Genomic DNA, 21987 nt, shown 5'->3' with positions numbered 1-21987 from the left:
CTTGTTTGGTGTTTGACGGAGTTGGTTACACTGAGGGTCTCTACTAATGAGCCCTCATGTAGAGGTTCACAAAAGCTCGTAGAACAGCAGACGGAGACTTTTAGAACTATACAGTTTGATTCGATCCTTTAGTATTTGGGACGTTCAGTAATGAAATTTCCAAGGAATACCCAAACAAGTTCCTTGCTGTGAGGTCGAAGAGGGGTTCATTTCAGGGCCTATCAGCATATCTCGCAGCATTCCTATGCAATGCAGTCAGCGCATCGAGGCTCCGACAGCTCTCAACGTCGTTTTCTCATATACAGTTCCCTCCTGAAGGGGAAGTTCATACTCAACCAATGTTGTGTACCCCCACCCTCGGTACAGCCACGGTCGGTCACAGCGTAGGTAGGACAGCATGAGCAGGCCACATGAAACGGCAGTTTATACATGCCGACTGGTTTATACTCTACTATCGATCCGGCGTCGGCATTTCACAGCATAAGAGTGAGGTTCAGTGCGACGTCAATTGTGTTATGAACACCCACCTAGTATCAGTTGGGTAGCTGAAGTAAGCTGCATAATTTGATTCCTGACAAGAGGAGAGCAGCAATGGCTCCAGGATGATTATCATTTGCTACCATAACCATTGGAAGCTGGTTTCATGTCCAATCCAAGCAGCTCGATGACTTCGTTTCGCAAGAGTCGAGCTCAAGTTCAGCCACGAGCACTTCCAACCTTTAGAATCACAATACATGACTACACATAATTCCCGCTCCAGAATATTGAGTCAATATGAATTCCAATGCTCCAACTCTTGTCTCGCTTGCCTGGAGTGTTGTTGATATCGAGCTTCAGACGTGGTTATGTAAGCATACATCAACGCTCGGATTATTGCTTATCCGTCATTCTGGGAATTTTGCATCGCGAATTAGACTAACAATTGATCACAAGAGCCACGAGGCTGTTATAATTCCTGCTCCAAGAACGTTGCTAGCAACGCGGAGCTCAGTCATGTCTCCAAGAACGAGTATTTGGGGCGCATGCAGAGCTCTCGCAATTCGTTCGAGACCTGTCGCCCCTCGATCAGCCCCATTCGTCCAGTCTCTTCCGCGCAACAGATGGTATTCGAGCCAAGGAAACGATCATCCTCCGAAGGCAATTGATAACTCTCAAGAGGCTCAGAACTCCCAGGCTGGATCAGAACCGAAGGAGGAAGTGTCGGCAGCAGAAAATGGAGAGGTTGAGGTAGGACTTGGTTCAAAAGCTTCCGTGTCTCGCAGCTAATGAGCTGCGATATAGGTGACTTCTTCGACGTCCAGTGCCGAAGTTATCGACGATGCAACGCTCGAACAATTATTTTTCGGTGGCCGTACACAAACCAGCTCAGTTGGAGGTGCTGAGGGTGGCCTGACACCGGCACAGGAGGATGTTCTTTACCGAGAGGGTACTATTCCTTCGGCCGAGAAGGCTGAAGCTCTCGTTGCAGCAGCAGAGAAGTCCGAGTTGGAGACTACGGACAGCACAGAGATGCAAAACCCAGGACACAAGTTTGGCCTCCCCAAGAGGCCGTGGCCGCAAGGGTTCAATCTGAAGAAACGTTACCACCCTGTCTTGGAGCAAATTACCCGACTCCTCATGAGGGATGGTAAGCTCAGTGTTGCTCAACGAGTAAGTTTCGTCTACGGAATGAAAATGGAGGCAATTGGCTAATCAATGAATCAGAATATGGCCATTGTCATGAATTACCTCCGAACCGCACCACCTCCGATCTATAGCCCGAAATACCCTCTACTGCCCGGAACCCCCCCGGCCTCACATCTGCCTCTCAACCCAATCCTGTACATCACAGTTGCCGTGGACTCGGTAGCTCCTCTTCTCAAAATCCGCAACGTGGCCGGCGCCGGTGGTGGTGGCCGTGCACTTGAACTTCCGGTACCCCTGGGTGTGAGGCAGAGACGACGAGTAGCGTTCAAGTGGATTCTGGACGTGATCAACAAGAAGCCTTCCAAGGGCAGTGGACGTAAGCAGTTCCCATACAGGATTGCTGAGGAGATCGTTGCAGTGGTTGAGGGGCGTTCGGGTGTGTGGGAAAAGCGAAAGCAGGTGCATAAGCTGGGTACAGCGGCACGAGCGAATGTTGGATCCAATAAGCTCAAGGTCAAGAAGAAGATGTAGATTTAGACGAGGTGCAAATGGAACGCCTGGTCCTCTGGATGTATAGTAGATGTGCAAAATATGTAACTATATCAAGATACTGATGAAAAGACGCATTTAATGTTACTGTACCTAGTGCTCAACTTGCCATTCAGGGGAATCCACAGACTGTCCGGAATCTCCAAGCTCAATAGTATTGTACTGTAGCAAAGTTGTGACTGTTTCAGCGTCGTTGTATGAGTCAAAGCATGGTTTGGGGCTGTGCTTATGCTCTCATTGGCGCCGTCGTATGGTGGGAACGGAAGCCGAAGATATCGGAAGAAACCTCGGTAGCTGCCGAGAGCCCGGCCCCGGATCCGGACTGCAGCGGCACCCGAATCGCTTAGAGAGTCGGAATGCTTTGACAAGTATTCACAATTCGTAGCGAAACAAAACTCGCTTAAATTATGAGTAGTAGACGAGGCTCAACAAGATATGGAGACATTCGGTCCTTCTATGAAAACTGATTTTGTTACCCAGCAAAGATAAATTGATTGATAGTTACTTAGGTGCATGAACACGACGGAGTTGGGGATTTATGGATCAACAGGGCTGATGAACATAACTCTGGAGATTTTTTTACGCAGGGCATGATATGAGGAGAGCCCCAGATCGAATTCGACGCCTGTAAGAAAGCATTGTCCAATGATAAAACTTCGATTTAGAGGTGGCAGGATGATGCTTTCACATGACGACACAACCACTCGATAGTTTGGTCAAGGGAGGCCTCAGTTGGGGTTGAGCAGGTCAGCTTGAGCTTGAAAACTCTGTTGAGTCATCAAAAGCAAAGACCCCATTGGGCTTTCTCTTTCTTTCTTTCTTTCTTTCTTTCTTTCTTTCTTTCTTTCTTTCTTTCTTTCTTTCTTTCTTTCTTTCTTTCTCATCATCCAAGCATACCTACCCTTTGGGCTTCTTTAATTTCGGTTGGTGAGTTCATATCGATTAACCTCACGCAGTAGTGGTGACGCCGTCCACTTTTTAAAATGCTTTAACCGACGTCTTACGCACATCATTACCATAATGAGGGTCGTCACAGGCACTGACCTTAAATGTTAGTCGGATCTTTAGTGCCCAACTTCAGGGCAAAAGTACGGAGGGAAGAAACAGTCCGCGATAGCGTCAATGTTTGGTAAGATTTGTTGTGAAGAGCGGTGACATATCAAGAGTTAAATCACGCCGTTTCGTTACCTCTTTCTCTGAGCCTCCTGCATTTAAGCTTGATAATAAGCCTTCCCAACTGTTTTCATCCATCTTATTCCATCCTGGGTGTAGCTGCGTCTACCCCACTAACCCGGTGTGATCTTCCACACTTCTATGACCCGAATTGGGGGTTGCTGCGCCGCTTCGGTCTGGGCTCTGGGCTCTGGGCTCTGGGCTCAAACACCTCTAAACTCTAGACTCCACGCCACTACTTCCCCAGAACCTACCCTCCATAAGGTAGATCCCACTGCCACTACCGCTGCCGCTACGGTACAAGTGCACGTCAACCTTTCTCCTCTCCCCTCTTCTCTTCTCCTCTTCCTCTTCATACTCAGCTTCATTATCCCCGTCACACAACGAAGCAAGAATTACCACTACATTGACCCCCGTATAACTGCCTCCGCCGTTCTTTTTGGTATTGCGACCTTGCGAACCGAGAACATTACGCTGCTATTGGGCGCTCACCAGCTTCACCGAGTGGCCTCTGACGTACCGCCCCGAGTTCAAACACTATCATTTATCTTGACGCTTACCGACATCACCACCGATTCTTACCCAGCCAATTTGAGAGACGATAGAACATATACGCATTCATTCTTGACCACGCGCAATGCCACCTTGTATCACACTTGCATAGGCATCTCTAACATCTACCTGCGGAACCCACACCAGACTGTTCATCTTTGTGGGCGCAATCCTCGACACCGGCGTGGTTGAGCTCTCGTCGCATCTCACCCTTCTTACAAATCTTGTCTATTGCTTGAATACGAACATCTCGATTCGAATCTGCCGTCATCATGTCGCACAACCAGCAACCCATGAGCATCGAGGCTATGCTCGATATGGAGCGCAAGGAAGTTCTCGCCTTGCTCGAGAATCGACCTCGCCCTGAGCCCTCCATGCCCGGAGCCATGCGATCTGCTTCACCCTACGCCACCCCTCGATCTCCCGTTCGGAGTATGTTGGATGTCGACGATCAGCCAACACCAAGCTCACCAAGGCAGACTGTGCGGAGTATGCTGGACACCAGTTCTCCCCCGCCGCCAAAATACCGAAGCATGTTGGATACTGACACCCCCCTCGCTGGGCCCTCGAGGCCTTCCGGGACCAGTACGACTCCTAATTCTCCAGTCATGACCAAAGCAACTCTCGCGCCCAGTAGCGTCGGGCACACTCGCAGCTTCTCTGATGCAGCCTCGAACCCCGTCGATTTTGGACCTAGAGCTGCTGCAGCACGTAATGACCCTACCGCCGGGTATCAATTTTCAGATATTATTACGCGCAATAGCGGCCAACAACTTCCCAAGAGAAACACGCAGGGTGGCAGGAAGCCATCTGCGAATGCTCTGAGCGAGGCACTCCGCAACGCCGATCTCAGTGGCCTGCAAATCCCTGGAGAAGGTGATGGCAGGCGTTCCTGGTTCGGCGGTAGCAGCAGCAGTCAGAAGTCAAAATCTCCTCACAATCGGCTGGGGTCAAGGTCCAGGTCTCCAGCTCCTGTAACGCAAGTATTGGCGCCAGGTAAGGCCATGCTTGATGATGGCCGAATTGTGGATATCAGCAATGCATATCGAAGGTTATCTGATGCCAACCTAGCGTACGCAGGTGGTAGCTTGTCTCAGCTGCCGAGGCGCAACCGCGAGGATGCCAAGAGTGGAAGGATGATCAAAGACTACCTGAGCCCTGATGGCGAGCACCTTGGCTCAAGTGAGGAAGACGAGGCGTACTCATCCGATGACGAAGATCGTGGTCGTAAGAAGGCTCCTAGGTCACTTAACCCCGATGCAATTGGTGGGTCGGCAGACGATCCGAATAAGGAGCGACGAAAATCAATGAGTCTTCTGGCTGCTGCAGAGGAAGAGCGTAAGCTACCCCTCCCCTCGTCTCACCTCAAGTCGGTGATGCTAACTTGGTACCAGGGACAACAGTTGCAGCGAAGCAACCTAAGTACCGTTCTCTACTCGATGAGCCAGAAATAAAGATTACCACTCCTCTGGGCGAGAACACGCGGTTAAACAAAGGCGGCGGTGTGCATCCTAAGACTGCTTACGATCAGATGTCAACAGTGGCTTCTGCAAACGATTCAGATGAGGAGGCAGATATGGATGATATCAAGCGGGCTCAAAAGCTCTCCTGCTCGATGTCAGGCATTATCTCTACTCCTGAGTCTCACCGCGCTATCCGCATGATTTATCGTGGCGATTACAACAAGATTGTTCAGCAAGCCGAGGAGGAACACCACCGTCTGCGAAAATATCTGGTTGCATCGGATCTCAGTGACGAATCGACGCATGCCCTCGAATGGGCCATTGGAACAGTCCTGCGAGACGGTGATACCTTACTATGCATCTACTGCGTGGACGAAGAGACCGGCATCGGGGGAGTCGACAACTCAGTTCCTGATGATCCGAAGGCTATGAGAGAGCAGGCAGCTGCTATCAACACGGTAGCAAGCTCAAGATCTGCTGCGCCCTCCATGTCTGCTGTTCCAGATTTCGTGAGGAATTCTATTCGAGGAGACTCCTCCAAGAACAATACCCCAAACACATCTCCCGCGCCTTCAAGTCGAGGAGAAAGGGGTAGGGCGGAAGAAGAGCGGCGCCGAGCAGTCAAGGAGATCACAGACAAAGTGCTCCGTCTTCTGCGAAAGACGACTCTTCAGGTCAGAGTTATCGTGGAAGTCTTGCATTGCAAGAACCCAAAGCACTTGATCACAGAGGTCATCGACCATGTTAACCCAACTCTTGTCGTCATAGGAAGTCGAGGCAGGAGTGCACTCAAGGGGTACGTTAAATTAAGCGACGTTTCCACTATCGATGCAATGACAGCAGCTAACAGTACACAGTGTCATTCTGGGATCATTTTCCAACTATCTGGTTACGAAGAGCTCGGTCCCTGTGATGGTGGCACGAAAGCGTCTCCGAAAGCAGGGCAAATACAGAGGTGTGAAGCCTGTGAACAATCTCAGCAACCCAGCGGCCCGAAGTTTGGCCAACGCCAAAATTGATTAAGCGAAGAATCACGTCTTGGAGAAACTGGATCGGTATGGAGAGGCACATGCATGGGAAATGCTCTACGAGGCTTCATGATTTGTTATGCTCGGTTCAAGCGGCGCAAGGATTAGCAGTTTATTCTTAGAAACGGGCTTTGTTAAACACAGTTGGCGCAAACCTGGTGATTGAAAGCGGAAGCGGAACCAGAAACAGAAGTTGAGAGGGTTCAAGATATTTTGGGCAGAAACCGCTCTTTAGTTTATCAGTAGAATCAATCCAGATTATGAGTTCAAAATCACAATTTGGTCTACACACAGCCAGCTGTGAAGAATTGCAAGAAGCCATGGGGTTTCACTGAGTTAAAGGTGACATCACGTGTCATATCTATCCATGCACGTCTGTCTTTATTCCATCCTAACGCCCAATTACGACTGACTCGACGCATGCATTTATAGGATTTAAGCTTGCACTCTTTTGAACCAGCGCTGGCGTTCTCGAGTTGACTTGAAATATCTGACCGTTTTTTGCATCTGCCCAACCTCTCATTATGCCTCGGATGAATGAACAGAAGCAGAGCAGAACCAACGGCAGCTTACTACTGTATCTTATTCATACGAGATTCGCCACAGGGATTCTGACACATTTCATTGGTCTCTCAACCCGCAACCCTAGGGAATTTAAGCCTGTGACTCGCTTGAGCTTCGCCTCGTATGGCCCTGAACTGGGCCTAGACTAGGCCTTCTCTTCTCTCGCGTCTCGCCTGGACCAGCAGCCAACAGAGCAGCAGGAGGCTGAACTGAAACGACCCTTATTAGTACGGACGGACACTGACACAGACACAGACACGGACACAGGCTGGAGAGGCAGTAGAGCATGAAAGTGCTCCACCACAATTATCACCTCTTTATGGCTTGACGATCTTGATGTTTGTTTGCCTACCAATCTCACCTGTCCGTCCTATTTTTATTTTCCTGTCTCACTTTCTGATTCGCAAACCATTATGAGATTTCTCAATACCAAGACGCTACAGCTCGAGAGCTTAGAAGAGGGGTCCGAAAAATACGCCATCCTGTCTCATACGTGGGGTACAGATGAGGTCCTTTTCGGTGACATACAGGATCCCACGCGCATGGAAGACATTCGGAAAAAGAATGGTGCTGGCTACCGCAAGATAGTGCAGTCCTGCGAAAAGGCTCTCAGCCGCGGGCTCAACCATCTCTGGATCGATACTTGCTGCATCGACAAGTCCAGCAGCGCTGAGCTCTCAGAAGCCATCAATTCTATGTTTCGCTGGTACAACAACGCGGATATATGCTACGTCTACCTCACAGATGTCTTTCTACACGCCGTGGGCATCGGTTTGACGTCCGGCCTGAAGCAGAGTCGTTGGTTCACGCGTGGATGGACACTACAGGAGCTGATCGCGCCTGATGAGGTGGAATTCTTCGATCACAATTGGACTCCCGTCGGCGACCGACATACTTTGGCTTCTACAATCAAGGAGATTACAGACATTGATGAATTGTTTTTGGTCAGGCCTGAAGGTAAAAAGGATCGCAAGATATCGGTCAAGCTCCAGCGTGAAAACGTGGCCACAAGGATGGGCTGGATGGCCCACAGGGAAACGACGCGAGTTGAAGATTTAGCGTACTCTTTGCTCGGAATTTTTGGAGTCAACATGCCCATATTATATGGCGAGGGCTCCAGAGCCTTTCTGAGATTGCAGGAAGAAGTTCTCAAAAAGTCGCAGGATCAGTCCATACTTGTCTGGAGATGGCCCTTGTCTCGAAAGCCTGAGGAGAATACCCACCGAATGCATTTCCTCGCTGACAGCCCAGCCAACTTTAACCTCCGCACATATGCAGGACAAGAAGACTCGGGCTTGTTTAGTGTCAGGTTGACAGATCAAGGGCTGGTCCTTCGCGTGTGGAAGTGTCCGTGCAAACTGACACGTTGGAATCATGACAAGACAGAACTCAAGGAAGCCAATGATCGGTGGTTGGCCGTCCTCGACTGCAGTCTGTCTCCGGATACTCTTTCCAGACCAGCTATAATTCTCAGCGAGAGTCCTTATGCTGAAGGTGCTTTTCGACGAGATCCTACGAGCGTGATTATGGTGATAGAACATGATCAGAATAAGTCCGGGTATTTGGATACCGGTGGTGATAGGAACGGTGAGGCCAACTGTTGTGTTTTCGTGTGGATACTGAACTGACAGCCTTAGCAATATATTCCATTGAATACAAACCCGAATTCAAGACGGAGACAATTCTGCTTGAGTCGGATTCTATCGAGCCAGATACTCGCCTGCGAGGAAGCTTTCCCTTCAAGGTCAACATGACTCTCAAAGACCGTGAGCTTAAGCAGCGTGCGGCTTACACCGGATCTCAGCGATACATCGTAGCGGGCAAGCTCGCCAACAAACCAACACAAAACCCCATATATGGAGTCTTATTCCTTGGAGCTGATGATACAGACACCGAGCTCGTCGTATGGTGGGGTCTGATAGAAGAGGGCACAGCCATGTACGACGTACATAATCGCCACAATGGCCCTCGAGTCTGGAGTAACAGTGTTCCAGTGTGTTTCGCCCAGTCGTGGAAAAACCTCACGGGTTCAGAGACTTGGGATGCCAAGCTCGCCGAGTCGTTAGCTGTGGATATGCTCTGTGAGGAATTTCCACTTCCGTGGAAGGGAACAGAGAGGCCTTCGGTGGTAGAGGTGGAAGACGGCTTGAACCTGCAGAACGCCCTCAACGATCAGAAGCCAATGGCGACAGAAACGGTGATTGAGCTGTTCACTCAGTGTGCCCAGCCAGTAATTGAGTGCATCGGCTGGGGTATGAGGCTCAAGGCGTCAATGAGAAGGATGGAGTTTCTGGGACGGTTGTGCTGTGAGTTGGCCATCGAAGAGAAGAACCCCAATGTCGAGAACGATGCTGGAAACTATGCATAGATATGGGAGCTGGGGGTGACTGCTGGATCACATGGTGGCTGTACCTATAGGCTGACAGAGCTTTGTATGAGCATGAGGTGATTGTATATCAGAAGAAAAGGACGGCGGTAGTTGTTAGTGAGGATAGACTACAGTTCATATGCATGATGGCTATATAAACTCCAGAAACCGCTGCAGCCTGAATTTTGAGGAGAATAGCAGACTATGAGCTGAGCATCAGGCATCTTTGTAGCGATCCTGGGCCTTTCGTCACTGTAGATACCATGGCCTCATCGCCTCATCCCTCCCGCTTCATCCGTCATCGCATCTTGGCCTCCATCAAGGCCAAAGACACAGACCAGGTCCACTTTTGTAACAAATGGTCCACAATCAACAACAAAGCGTTGCCAGCGTATCAAGAGCGTGAGCGTCGAGTCATAATTGCGGTGTTATTGGTCCTCGTGCCCAAAAACAACACGGTCGCGAGCCCTGTGAATGTGGACGGAATTTGCCTCCAAAACAGACACGTTATAGAGTCGTGAATACGTCCCAGTTTCGTGTAGTGGATCACCTTATAAAGGGAATAAATAGTCTTATCTCTCAGGGTCAATAAACAAAAAGCACCATGTGACCGTCGCGTGTTCAGCTTCGGGCGCGTTAAGTGCTTCCTAAACAAGACTAGTGCGGGGGGCTCGAGAAACGGTCTTGTTCTGCACGGTTGGCGGGGCTTGATTGGATGTTATGCGTTGTCTAGGGGGAGGGAAGGAGGGCCCAGCCTCGTTGATTTTGGGTCTTGGAGGGGAAGTTGCGGATGAATGTGTGAGTAAAGGCAAGAGTGAGTGAGTGAGTGAATGTGTGATGGGTTAAGGCAAGGGTGGTTTATCTGGAGCTGTTAGTGATGTGCATCAATTATTGTCTTAGTAAATGTCAGGTAGTAACTGAATAACCACTTGTGTTTCATGTCTAACTTCCTTCCTGTTCTTGAACTTTCATCCTTCCTTTTCCCTTCTCATCCACATTCCCAGGCTGCTCAGTCGGTCAAGGCACCTGCGGCCCCATCCTTCTTTCCTTCTTTCTTCTATCCATCCATATACACTCAAATATCACCTTAGGTACCCTTGCACAAGGAAGTTTGGAATATCGTTCCTGAGCTTCTATTTGCCCCTTCTATCTCCTCTCTACAGTAACCATCCATCCAATCATCATCATCATCATCATCATTCTATGCATACCATACCATACCAAACACTCAATACTCATTAACCTTAGACTTCACAACCGTTTTGTCATAACTCCTCCTCTCATTATCTTATTCAAAGACAAGTCGAGTCAATTCAGTGGCAGAGAAAGCCGTATATCACTCAGCTATCGTCTCTATGACTTCCTTCTTCACAGTCAACAACAACGTCTCGCTCGTCAGCATCACTATTGCTCCAAGCACGTATCTTATCACTGTTGCTCTGCTTCTTCTCTTTGCCATTATTTACATCCCCCGTCTTTTGGCTTGCCGATTTCCTAATCTGGGCATACCCTTGCCATCGCTGGCTTCAATATTAAGGCCAATACTTGGAGACCCAACAGACAGTCAAAGGCATCCAGCCAAACCTGAAAAGGCCCTACCGGAGCCACCATATGCCGCCACTGGACTTGTATTCGAGGATCAGCAGCAACTCGTCATCTCTGGGCAGGATATCGTCCTTGCGCAGCGCCGCCATTACCTCCAACAACAACAATTAGCTCAACAACAACGACTTCTCCTCGAGAAGCAGAAACAACTTGAGTTTCAAGAAGTAGAATATCGTCGTCGTCGGGATTCGCACCAGGACTCATCACCATCAAAAAGATCTACCGACAATGGATCCCCTCGAAGGTCTAGACGCCAGCTTACAGGACTTCGATCTCCCACCAAGTCCATCACTGCCACAACACTCAGCTCATCGCAGCGAAGCAGCAATGACAGAAGGGGATCTCGCGGAGTCGGAGACCGCTTCCGCGAGTGGGTACTCACCACCGGCGTGGCGAAGGCTGGGAAACGGAGACCGGAGTAGTGGCTTCTGGAGAGCTCCTCAGCAGGGCTTTATGCACCGAGGGATGAGCACGCTCAGAGAGAGCTCCCCTGAGCTGGATGACAGTGAGGACGATGGCGTCCTGGAGAGAGCCATTCGGACGAGGCTGCCCAGGGGGAGTCAGAGTCCAGGCAAAGGCAGGAGTATGAGCCCTGAGAAAACGGATGATCCCACAATCCAGTTTCAGCTCCACGAGAAGACAAGCCCTTCAAGAGAGCTGAGCTTACACGAAGCGACACCAGATAACTGTAGGTGAAGTTGTGGCAAGATCCCAGATACATATCTAATACATGTTAGACATCCGCTTTGCCGTCCGTGCCGAAGTTCAGCATCGCACTGAACCCATTGAGACAGCCATCAACTTCATGCGTGATCACTACAAAGCTCTTACTAGGACATGGTCAACAACTTTCACCACCATCATCATTGCCTTCTTCTCTGTCTCCATCTTCAAATCTCTCTTACAGCCCGCTGCCCCACGTCCAGTTGGCGATCTTGTGAAAGTTGCAGGACTAGCTCGCTCATTCGAACCCCTCATATATTACTCCGAGCATGCTGTTTCCCAAGTACATGATCTACAGGCGACAAGCGTTGCTGTCTGGGATCTCGGTGAGAGTGTACGTACAAGTGAAATGCGCGATGCTCCTAGAATCGTGGCAGACCTAGATGCTCTCAGTGAGACTATGAAGACGTTGGCCATAGAGATGACCAAATTCTTTGCTAGAGTCGATGGCGACATTGATGGGTAAGTCGTGAGCTGGAAACGATCTGGGCCAATCTAACATATCGCAGCATCCTCAACGTCATGGATTGGGCCAAAATGCACCTCAACCGCCTCAAATCATCCCCTTCCCCTTCAACTATCTCCTCAGCTTACGACAACATTCACAATCTTCTCTCACAAGCACATGTCCTTGAGGATGCCTCCGGCTCTCCTACCACTCTTGGTCGTTTGGCCAGCCACATATTTGGCCTCTCAAATCCGCAAAGGGAGCAACGCATGGTGCAGCTCCTCTTCACCGAGTTTCTTTCTGTCCTTGAAGACTCCATCCAAGCTGAGCTACAACATAGCGTCACCCTATTCGCCCTTTTCGAAGCTGTGGATCATCACTTCCTGAATCTTGCCCGCACTGTTGTTCGCGAATCGTCTGCTCAGGAAGAACTTCATGCCGATATGCTTTCGAGCCTCTGGACGCGGCTCCTTGGAACAAGATCTGCTGAATTACGTAAATTTGAACAGAATCGTCTGCTATTACGCGACGTCCGGGAAAAGACAGTGCGCAATAAAGGCATTCTTGTTGAACACAACGGCAAACTTTTAACTTTAAAAGCGTCCCTAGAAACTCTTCGCAGCAAACTCGTCTCGCCTCTTGTTCGCGGCGTCAACTCTACAACACTCACATTGGAGGATCAAATTCGTGGTCTCAGCGATGTGAGCGATTACCTCGGTGATGTCAGGAAACAGCAGAAGGGTAAAGTCATGGAGACTCTGTTTGGTAGTGTACCCAGCAAAAAGTATGCAATCGAAGACAGGCCTGGCACTGTTGTCGTAAATCCCCTCTAAGGATGCACGAATTCTTTGAGACCCCAAACTGCATCTTGGATTTCTCTAGGACTAGTTTTCCCTTGCGACTTTGGAATGCAGTCACTTATCAAGCGTATCTTTCATACCGTTGGGTTTGAAGGATCTAGACACCTTGCCCTGGCAGGATTATGCTGCCGCTGGAATATGATTGTCCAACAAACTTTTGGATCTCACTGCTCTGTGAGTACAGAACAGGAATTTTGTTTTGGGCGTTAGGTAAATCTACAGTGACATGGTTCATTGCATAAAGGATAGCCTCTACTTTATACCTCTTAGTTTCAATTTACAAGTTAGCATTTTCACGATATTTACATGTACGAGGCATCACATCGAAAGGATATTTCCTTTCTCACGTTGGCGGGACGCACACATAATAGTAACTTAAACATGTCTCTTTCATTAGAAACCCTAACCGCATAAAACCTCTGCGTTGATCATGCCTGCAAACAAGAACCATTGGTAGGGGGTATAGGCCAACAGCCAGAGTGTCAGAAAACCGTCAACGCCGTCCTGGTGGGTTCTCCCGAAAGCGCCGACGCCGTTGCTGTGAGCAAGCGACGGTTCGCGACGAGAGCCAGCCACCGTAAAATCCCCAAACTTTTGAAATCTCCCTTCCTGAGAAGAAATAGCAACCAATTCTATCTGTACATAATGCGCCCCCTCGGGTTGGGTAACACAAGGTCGTAAAGCATGTTTCGTTGCTGATTGTTCCATAAATTGCCTCGTAGAGACATTCGTCGTTCCATTGGAGGGGGTTGCCCAGTCAGATAACCATGAAAAAAAGAAAATGATAGAATTGTGGTGAAGTTGGAAAATGGCTTAAGCCTTGGTCTCTTCCTCCTTCTTGGGCTCACCGCCCTCGCTGCCCTGGGCCTTGACATACTCGTCATAGACAGCCAGGGCCTCATCGACCTTGGCCTTGAGAGCGGCATCGTCCTCGATCCTGGATGAATGTTAGAGCCTGGTCATGGTTTGTGGGAAAGTAGTTAAACTTACAGGTTGACAAGCTCAGCGTTGTCCATCTCTAGAAGCATACCGGTGATCTTGCCAGCAAGCTCACCGTTAATGGCTTGGATCTTGGGGAAGATCAGCTCACCGAGGATCTGCTTCTGCTGGGCGGGAGGAGCAGCAGCAAGCTGCTGCTGGAGCACATTAGGGCCGGCACCATCGGCACCACGACCACCTTGAGGTGCGTTGCCGTTACGTCCAGGTCCACCTCGGCCACCCTGCTGGCGGTTGTTAGGAGGGAAACCAGCCATACCGCCAGCCATGGGAGGACCACCGGGCATGTTCTGAGGACCACCACGACCACCCTGAGGAGCGCCACGGCCACCAAGAGCGGCTTGCTGGGCCTGCATAGCAGCCATGAACTGAGGGGTACCAGGCTGTCCGAACTGGGGAGGGAACTGGCCAGGCAAGCCGTACATGTTGGGAGGCATCTGCTGAGGAACACCACCACGGCCACTCTGCTGAGGGTAACCAGGGAACTGACCAGGGCGACCACCCTGAACACCGGGCATTCCCATGCCAGGCTGAGGGAAAGGAACACCACGACCACCCTGAGGCATGAAGCCGGGCTGCTGGCCAGGAGCAAAGTAAACAGGGGGTTGCATGTACTGCTGGGGCATACCGGCGGCGGCGGCGGCCTGCTGCATACGGAGTTGGTTGCGAGCTTGGATGCTAGCCTCAAGCTGGCTCTTTCGAACATCCTTGCGCTGGGCCAGAGCGACGTACAGAGGCTTGTTGTTAATCATACGCTGGTTCATCTCAGCGACAGCCTTGGTAGCATCGTCGGGGTTGCTGAAGCAGACGAATCCGAAGCCCTTGCTCTTACCGAGCTTCTTGTCCGACTTCTTCTCAGTCTTCTTATCGTCTTTAGCCTCCTCGCCCTCCTTGGTCTCCTCGCTAGCCTCTTCCTTGGCTTCTTCCTTGTTCTCCTTGTCCTTGTCGTCCTGAGTCTCCTCCTTCTTGTCCTCGTCACCCTCAGTGGGGGTCTCACGCATCACCTTGGCGGAGGTAATAGGACCGAACTCGGAGAACATCTGGCGGAGCTTATCATCGTCAACATCGTCATCGAGGTTCTTGATGTAGAGGTTAACGCCCTGGTACTTGTTGGCCTTCTCCAGGCGAGCAGCCTCATAAGACTTGCGGAGCTCCTCCTCGCGCTCGTGCTTCTTCTGGGCGCGGCCAACGTACAGATCCTGGCCATGGAAATCCTTACCGTTGAGGTCGTCAACAGCCTTGGAGGCACTCTCGTGAGTGGTGAAGTTGACAAAGCCGAAACCTCGGCTCTTGCCCTCCTGATCACGGGCGAGGGAGGAAGAGGTGACATCACCAAACTTCTCGAAGAGCTCACGGAAATCATCCTCAGTAACGTCAGGAGCAATGTTCTTGACGTAGACGTTAGTGAAGTTGGCCTTCATCTCCTCGAACTTGCTCTGGCGGTCCTTCTTGGGGATGTGGTGGCCGACATAAACCTTCTTCTCGTTGAGAAGCATGCCGTTGACGTGCTTGATAGCCTGGGAAGCAGCCTCATCGGTCTCGTAGTGAACGAAACCATAGCCCTTGGAGTTACCATTCTCGTCCTGGGCGACCTTGCAGCTCAGAATGTTGCCAAAGGCAGCGAAGGTGTCGTGAAGAGCCTTGTTGTCAATAGCGACATCAAGGTTCTTGATGAAAACATTGCCCTGGCCGTTCTTGCGAAGAGCAGGGTCACGCTGAGACCACATGATGCGGCAGGGGCGACCCTTGATCAGGGTATAGTTGAGCTCCTCAAGAGCCTTCTCGCCGTCGGCAGTGGCATTGTAGTTGACATAGGCATAACCAAGAGAGCGGCGGGTGACGGCGTCACGGCAGACACGGATAGAGGCGACGGCACCGATCTGGGAGAAGAGCTCGAAGAGCATAGCCTCAGTGACGGAGGGGTCAAGCTCGCCGACGTAGAGAGAAGCAGAGTTCTGGGGGTGAGGAGCAGCGGAGGTGGGGGTAGGAGCAGCAGCATCGTCAGCGGCGGCAGCGACACCGGTGTCGACAGCAGGAGCCTTGGCATCACCACCGTTGAGAGAGGTGTTGTTGAGGTCGTTGGCGAGCTGGTCAACAGCGCCGGGAGCAGCGTTGGCGGCCATTGTGAATATCGGTTTTCTAGGGTTGAGTAAACCTGCAATGAGCAGTAGGGTTAGCAAATAATCAAGCAAACGCTTCGAAAATTATAGTGAGTTTGAATATTGGGTATAAGAAGAGAGAGAGAGAGAATCCATTCGCAGACAGAGGAGGAGGAATTGCAGGGCTAGGCATACCTGTTTAAGAAGCCGACAGTGGAGAAAGTTCGCGTGGTACTCGACCTTGAGCGAACAAAGAAGACGTAGCAACGAACAAAGCGATGCAGCGCGACGATTTAGAGAGTCTTTGATTACGAGAGAATCAAAGCGAGGGTTGAAAGAAGTCGTCGAAGGAGGAAAAGTCACTCGGGCGGTGGGTGTCGCGAGAGAGACAAAGAGAGAAGAGAGGTCGTGAGATGAGGTGAGGGGGTAGTAGTGGTGTTGGTGGGTTGTGTTTTTTGGGGGTTTTTTCAAGTTTTTTTTTGTGTTTTTATTCCGAGTGGAAATGAAGTGAGCAGAAACAGAGAACTAGTACGAAGACCGTACCTCTGGACTAACTCGACTTTTATGGGTTTTGGGGTTGAGTAATAAGGTTGGTTTCGTGGTTGAAGAAGGAAGAAAGAGAAATTTCGGTCGTGATAGAATATTTTTTGCTTAGCCTTGGCTGCACTGTAGACCTAAGGTCAAGGTACGTACTGTGCTGATTTGGTCATGGTAGAGGGGAGGGATTGGTGGAGTGAACCTGCCAGAATTGATGGACACCTTGAGGAAGTGGGGTACATGCCTGCTGCTAGTGATAGGCTGCCGGGCATCGTAGAGGTCTTTCACTAACAGATGTCGCAGTCCAGCCCACTGTTCAGTGATAAGGAACGGACGGCACGTGCCCTACTCACCCATCTCGGCAGTGGCCAAGTTACAAGCGGCGCCCCCGGGGCTGGAAAAGGCAAACCGTTCGAATTTTTTGTCACTGTTGGAGATGGTAGCCACACTATGCCACGCTGTTGAAGCTAGTAAACGGCCCAGGCTGTCACTGGCCTGGGCTGAGCTGGGCTACCTACTAGCTAGAGGCTACGATGTAACAGAGAAAACTGTGGGAGGAAGCAATTTTTGCTTTTGATGTGTGTGTTTGCTAATTTTGACGATGACGACTTATCTTCAGTGTCTCACTGTTCAAAGTGATCCACTTGCAGTTAGAATGCCATTTTTCTTGTCGCTTCGGCCGGGGTATCACTGTACGAAGCAACGGACGTGCATATGAACCTATTGCTAGCCGCTTCATTAGATCCAGCATGCCATGATGTTTGGTTTCTTCACCGCCAAAGGCAGGCATACAATATTATTGAGGCGCGTGAACTCAACAAGTGGACATCCTTCGGGTCAAGGTTCCTTTGACAGTGCAATTTCCGGACGTCACATGAGGGGTATAAGATGAAAAGATGCAAGTATTTAGGATTGAGACAAAAACAAGCAAAAATTCCTGTCATCGATAAGCCGTTCTACCTATGCAATTACATGGAACTCATGTAATCTTAAACACGAAGCCACCCCAACAGGACTCGGGGCCCATGGGAAGACTTTCACGCAACGTTTATGATGATTGGAAATGTCGTGTCATAATGAGGGTATGGGTCTGCTTGTGACTAGTTCTTCTATAATATGATTAAATACCTACCTATACGCAAATCCTCACGATGGAAGGCTTTTGTTCACGAAGTCATTATTTGACTAAATAAGAGTATTATATTTTATTAAAACTCATTAACCAAAATACAAATAAACCAGTTATTGGACTTCAAGATTTCGCAAAATGACAAAGTCCCGAAGGTATGCCTGGCGGAGTCTTATCACAGAACTGAATCTAGAACTTACCAAGACTTTGTATATCAGCATTTCTAATCAGTGTATCACACCAAGGTTCAGAAAAGAGCTTAAATTAATAAAAAAAACTCTCCGCAGAATGAAACGAGAGTCCCTTCGCATAGACTCTCCTCAATTAGCGCATAATCGTGCTCACGGCGTGGTCATGGCATTTCGCATTTGCGTATTCCGCAGTTGCTCAGTGTAGTTGGTCTTATCTTATCGCAATCCCGGCTGCAGACAAAGGTGAGGTCACCTCAAAGCCCATCCCCACCAAAGCATCTCCAAACTCCGAACGCGGCATTGGGCAAATAGCATCTAAAATAGACCAGGCCGCCGCTCGTCGCTGACTGAGCTTCTAAGCTGAATCTTCTAGAAGCAAGCTCGACACATATTCACGACAGGTTCGACGGCTGTGCCATTCAACCATGATATCGTTGCCTACCTACCTAAATATACTCCCGACTCACTGAACCTTTCGCTATCCTCCCATCCGGTCCCCCATTCCGCGTCATAACCATGTTCTCGACATTCACGGGCAACTCGAGACGCCCCCGAAATGTCAACCTTAGCGGCAGCACTGGGAATCCTTTCACCAATACCTCGTGGTCACCATCTGCTGTCTCGAACACAACAAAGACCGTTTCAAATGCACAGGCCGAGCGTGAGAAGCGACAAAATGATCGGGAAAAACTAAAGGCAGCCTGCAAGATACAGAGAATATGGAGAGGCTACAAAACAAGAGCCGAGCTGAAGGAGTCTCAGAGGAGCGCCTTCGATGCTCTGTATAAATCAGGGCCTCTTCAGAATCCTTCTGAGAGGCTTCCTAAAGCATTCGGCCTGTTTCTGTCCTTCTTTAGCCTGCGACGAGATGACGACATACAGCGAGCTATCTGTTATGCACATGATACCGAGTCTGTCGACCTCGAAGCAATTGCTCCTTCAAATGTTTGTCCGTCACGGGTAGGATGCCTTGTTCAACTGCTTTTACAGGCCTTGGATAGGTCTTTATCGATAGGGTACGCGACTACGTTTATCTCTAGTTCCATCTGGCCATTGTCTAACTAATAACATGTGCAGAGATCTTTCTGGCGATACCCATCTTCTTTTTAAACTCATTCTTCGCATCGTTACGAGGTACCCCGATGTGGTCGTTCCCGTAATCGACAGTTACTATACAGTAGTCGCCAAGCTATGTCAATTTCAGGAGCTCAGTGAGCAGTGGCGAGATATTATGCTTCAAGCCATTTCTAGCCCACTCGAGGCAGCATCTCACGAAGGCAAGTCTCCCGGTCACGATCCTTGGTGTTCCACTAACACTTTCCAGGGATATCACAAGTTTACCGTGCATACGCTTTCTCTTTCTTGGCCAAGAATAATCTGTATGTCTTCGAAGAAAATATCGCTACGCTATCCAGCACAGTCAGACTTTCTGATCTTTCAGAGGCGATAGCCACAGGACTGTCCTCTCGATCGAGCGAGAAACAGTCTGAGGATGCTCAACTCTGGCAGCTCGCCCACTTCATCGATTTGAGTCGCTTTCACGCCAACAATAGCGGTGGCTCAGGTGTTTTAGAAACGCTTTACGCTCAATTATCTGGCCATTCCTCTACCATCAGTGCCCGGTTGTCCGCAAAGTCGACAGATAGCGACGAGAATAGCTCTGATGAACTTCTGGTGCCATCACTAGATCCTTATATCACTGCTAGACTCATGTCCCTAGTGGACAGCAATGGCATTTCGCAAACGTTACACGAATTCTCAACCAACCTGGCAGGATCCTCTTCGCAAGAGTATCAAAGCACGAGCCTTTTGGCTGGGTATATCTTAACCCTGCTCCGGTGTTTCCCTGCAAACAGCGACGACATACGCATGCGCCTCTTCCTTGAGGAAATTCCTACGGTCTCGGGTGATGTCCCAACGATAAAGTTTCTCTGGCAGATTATGAGCGAAACGGCGGTCTTCGTAAAGTTGAGGACTGAGTCAGAGCCACCGCTCAACATCCTCCGCAGGTATCTGGGTGTTACATCAGAGACTTCGAACACCCTAGAAGAGGAACAGGACTGGCGGATTGCTCTCTTGTTTCTTGAGCTGTACATCTTCATTCTTCGCTTGAGCGATGACGAGGATTTTTTCAGTGGTATTGACCCACGGATCATGGAGCAAAACCAATCAATATCCCGCATTCGATCTTGCAGCCTGTCTTTGGAGGACGTCAAAATGCTGACGAGCTTTCTGAAGAATACTGCATTTACTCTTCACTACAGAGCCCAAGACCTCTCCAAATCTGCTGGTAGTCTCGAGGCAGCCTCTAGATATCGTTTTGACACCTATTTTGGTTCTGGACAATCTTCAGCAATGATACCGGAGGAACCTTCATCCCCCACAAAGAGTTCGACGAGGCTTGATATTGACAGCCTCCGAAACATTGTTACGACAGCTATGAAAATGCTGTATGAAAGAGATTCGAGGAAGCAATTCTTACCCACAGATCATTGGCTTATGACCTCAAAACTAGACCAGTCAGACTTTGTCAGTGCCGTTATTGCAGAGGAAAAGCGACAGATCGATGAAGACTCTGATGCCAGCGACGAGGGCAGCGAATATGGGGATGGCCCAGGTCTTTACTCAACCATTGTTGGCCAACGACTGTCACGACACGCGAGACTCGAGAAACTCAAGGCTCAGCAGATTCGAAGTCAAAGAGAGCGCAAATTAGCAGAGATGAAGCCCAAGCTGGAGATTCTAAAACACATGCCGTTTGCGGTTCCCTTCGAAACCCGTGTCCAAATCTTTCGCCACTTTATCCAATTAGATCGACTGCAACGAGGGGAAGGCAGCCAGCCTTTTTTTGCCGGTCCGTTTGCGAAGCATCATGCACAGATTTCACGCAAGAGTCTCTTTGACGATGCATATAAGCAATTCTACGAGATCGGGGACGATCTAAAGGGCCCTATCCAGATCACATTTGTTGATCAGTTCGGTGCCGCCGAGGCTGGTATCGATGGAGGAGGTGTTACCAAAGAGTTCCTTATCAGCGTATCGACAGAAGCGTTCGGTGCTGAAGGTGGTAGAGGCATGTTCACTTCGAACGAAAAGGGACTTCTGTACCCTGATCCCACAGCCCTCGACGTTATTCGGCAAGAATTGCGCCATGCCGGAATGACAGAAGCCAACAGCACATTCCGAGATATGATATCAGATTTACTCAAGCGATATGAATTTCTCGGCAGGATCGTGGGCAAATGCATGTACGAGGGTATTCTCGTCGACCTGACTTTTGCTGGCTTTTTTCTCCTCAAGTGGACGTCGACAGGGCCCAACGATGAGAACACTTATAAAGGAAGCGTGAACGATCTTCGAGACATGGATGAGGATCTCTACAGAGGCATGCTGCGACTCAAGAATTATCCTGGGGATGTTTCTGAACTGGGAATCGACTTCACCATTGAGGACCAGGTTTCGGACCCTAAAGATCCAGTGAAGACCGTCACCAGAAAGCTTATAGCCAATGGCGATCAGATCCACGTTACGAACGACAACCGCCTCTTGTACATTTCGTATGTCGCTCGGCACCGTTTGGTTGTTCAGCCAGCACCACAGACCTCGGCCTTCTTGCGCGGTTTGAGGTCTATTATCCGCCCATCGTGGCTATCTATGTTTAATCAGTCGGAGCTGCAGCGTCTTGTCGGCGGCGACTCATCCGAGATCGATATCGAAGATCTCCGGAAACATACCATTTACGGCGGCTTATACCAAATTGGCGATGACGGTGAAGAGCATGAAACAATCAAGTTGTTCTGGAAAGTCATGCATAGTTTCACAGATGATCAACGCCGTGCCGTTCTCAAATATGTCAGCTCAACACCCCGGGCCCCTTTGTTGGGCTTCTCACAATTGAAACCATTGTTCAGCATTCGAGATGGGGGAACAGATGAGGAGAGACTGCCCAGTACTAGCACATGTGTTAACCTACTCAAGCTACCAAGATATACATCAGAGGCGACGCTTCGCGAGAAGTTACTTTATGCTATACAGTCAGGGGCAGGTTTCGACCTAAGTTAGGTGGGACTTGATCT

At 49.8% G+C, this 21987-nt stretch overlaps 7 protein-coding genes; 6 read left to right on the top strand and 1 right to left on the bottom strand.

The window, feature by feature from the left end:
* Positions 1 to 993: 993 nt before the first annotated feature.
* On the top strand, positions 994 to 2157 carry FFUJ_06095 (related to ribosomal protein S7; the record flags this gene model as incomplete). XM_023579381.1 has 3 exons in its annotated part: positions 994 to 1227; positions 1282 to 1650; positions 1705 to 2157. The coding sequence occupies 3 exons, from the start codon at positions 994 to 996 to the stop codon at positions 2155 to 2157; spliced, it is 1056 nt and encodes a 351-aa protein (XP_023432227.1).
* Positions 2158 to 3489: 1332 nt separating this feature from the next.
* FFUJ_06094 (uncharacterized protein) lies at positions 3490 to 4092 on the top strand (the record flags this gene model as incomplete). Its single annotated transcript, XM_023579380.1, has 1 exon — positions 3490 to 4092. The coding sequence occupies one exon, from the start codon at positions 3490 to 3492 to the stop codon at positions 4090 to 4092; it is 603 nt and encodes a 200-aa protein (XP_023432226.1).
* Positions 4093 to 4172: 80 nt separating this feature from the next.
* Positions 4173 to 6386, top strand: FFUJ_06093 (uncharacterized protein; the record flags this gene model as incomplete). XM_023579379.1 has 3 exons in its annotated part: positions 4173 to 5238; positions 5295 to 6159; positions 6221 to 6386. The coding sequence occupies 3 exons, from the start codon at positions 4173 to 4175 to the stop codon at positions 6384 to 6386; spliced, it is 2097 nt and encodes a 698-aa protein (XP_023432225.1).
* A 982-nt stretch (positions 6387 to 7368) lies between these two features.
* Positions 7369 to 9323, top strand: FFUJ_06092 (related to beta transducin-like protein; the record flags this gene model as incomplete). XM_023579378.1 has 2 exons in its annotated part: positions 7369 to 8542; positions 8593 to 9323. The coding sequence occupies 2 exons, from the start codon at positions 7369 to 7371 to the stop codon at positions 9321 to 9323; spliced, it is 1905 nt and encodes a 634-aa protein (XP_023432224.1).
* A 1355-nt stretch (positions 9324 to 10678) lies between these two features.
* On the top strand, positions 10679 to 12932 carry FFUJ_06091 (uncharacterized protein; the record flags this gene model as incomplete). XM_023579377.1 has 4 exons in its annotated part: positions 10679 to 11298; positions 11351 to 11616; positions 11666 to 12113; positions 12161 to 12932. 4 exons carry the CDS (start codon positions 10679 to 10681, stop codon positions 12930 to 12932), a joined length of 2106 nt encoding a protein of 701 aa, XP_023432223.1.
* An 840-nt stretch (positions 12933 to 13772) lies between these two features.
* FFUJ_06090 (probable PAB1-mRNA polyadenylate-binding protein) lies at positions 13773 to 16078 on the bottom strand (the record flags this gene model as incomplete). XM_023579376.1 has 2 exons in its annotated part: positions 13773 to 13896; positions 13950 to 16078. 2 exons carry the CDS (start codon positions 16076 to 16078, stop codon positions 13773 to 13775), a joined length of 2253 nt encoding a protein of 750 aa, XP_023432222.1.
* A 2349-nt stretch (positions 16079 to 18427) lies between these two features.
* On the top strand, positions 18428 to 21973 carry FFUJ_06089 (probable HUL5-ubiquitin-protein ligase (E3); the record flags this gene model as incomplete). XM_023579375.1 has 3 exons in its annotated part: positions 18428 to 18927; positions 18989 to 19200; positions 19236 to 21973. 3 exons carry the CDS (start codon positions 18428 to 18430, stop codon positions 21971 to 21973), a joined length of 3450 nt encoding a protein of 1149 aa, XP_023432221.1.
* Between the last annotated feature and the right edge of the window lie 14 nt (positions 21974 to 21987).

Source organism: Fusarium fujikuroi, chromosome FFUJ_chr06 (assembly GCF_900079805.1).
Source record: "Fusarium fujikuroi IMI 58289 draft genome, chromosome FFUJ_chr06".
NCBI classification, from domain to species: domain Eukaryota; kingdom Fungi; phylum Ascomycota; class Sordariomycetes; order Hypocreales; family Nectriaceae; genus Fusarium; species Fusarium fujikuroi.
The sequence above is the reverse complement of the archived record's forward strand: the minus strand, read 5'-3'. Positions and strand labels throughout refer to the sequence as shown.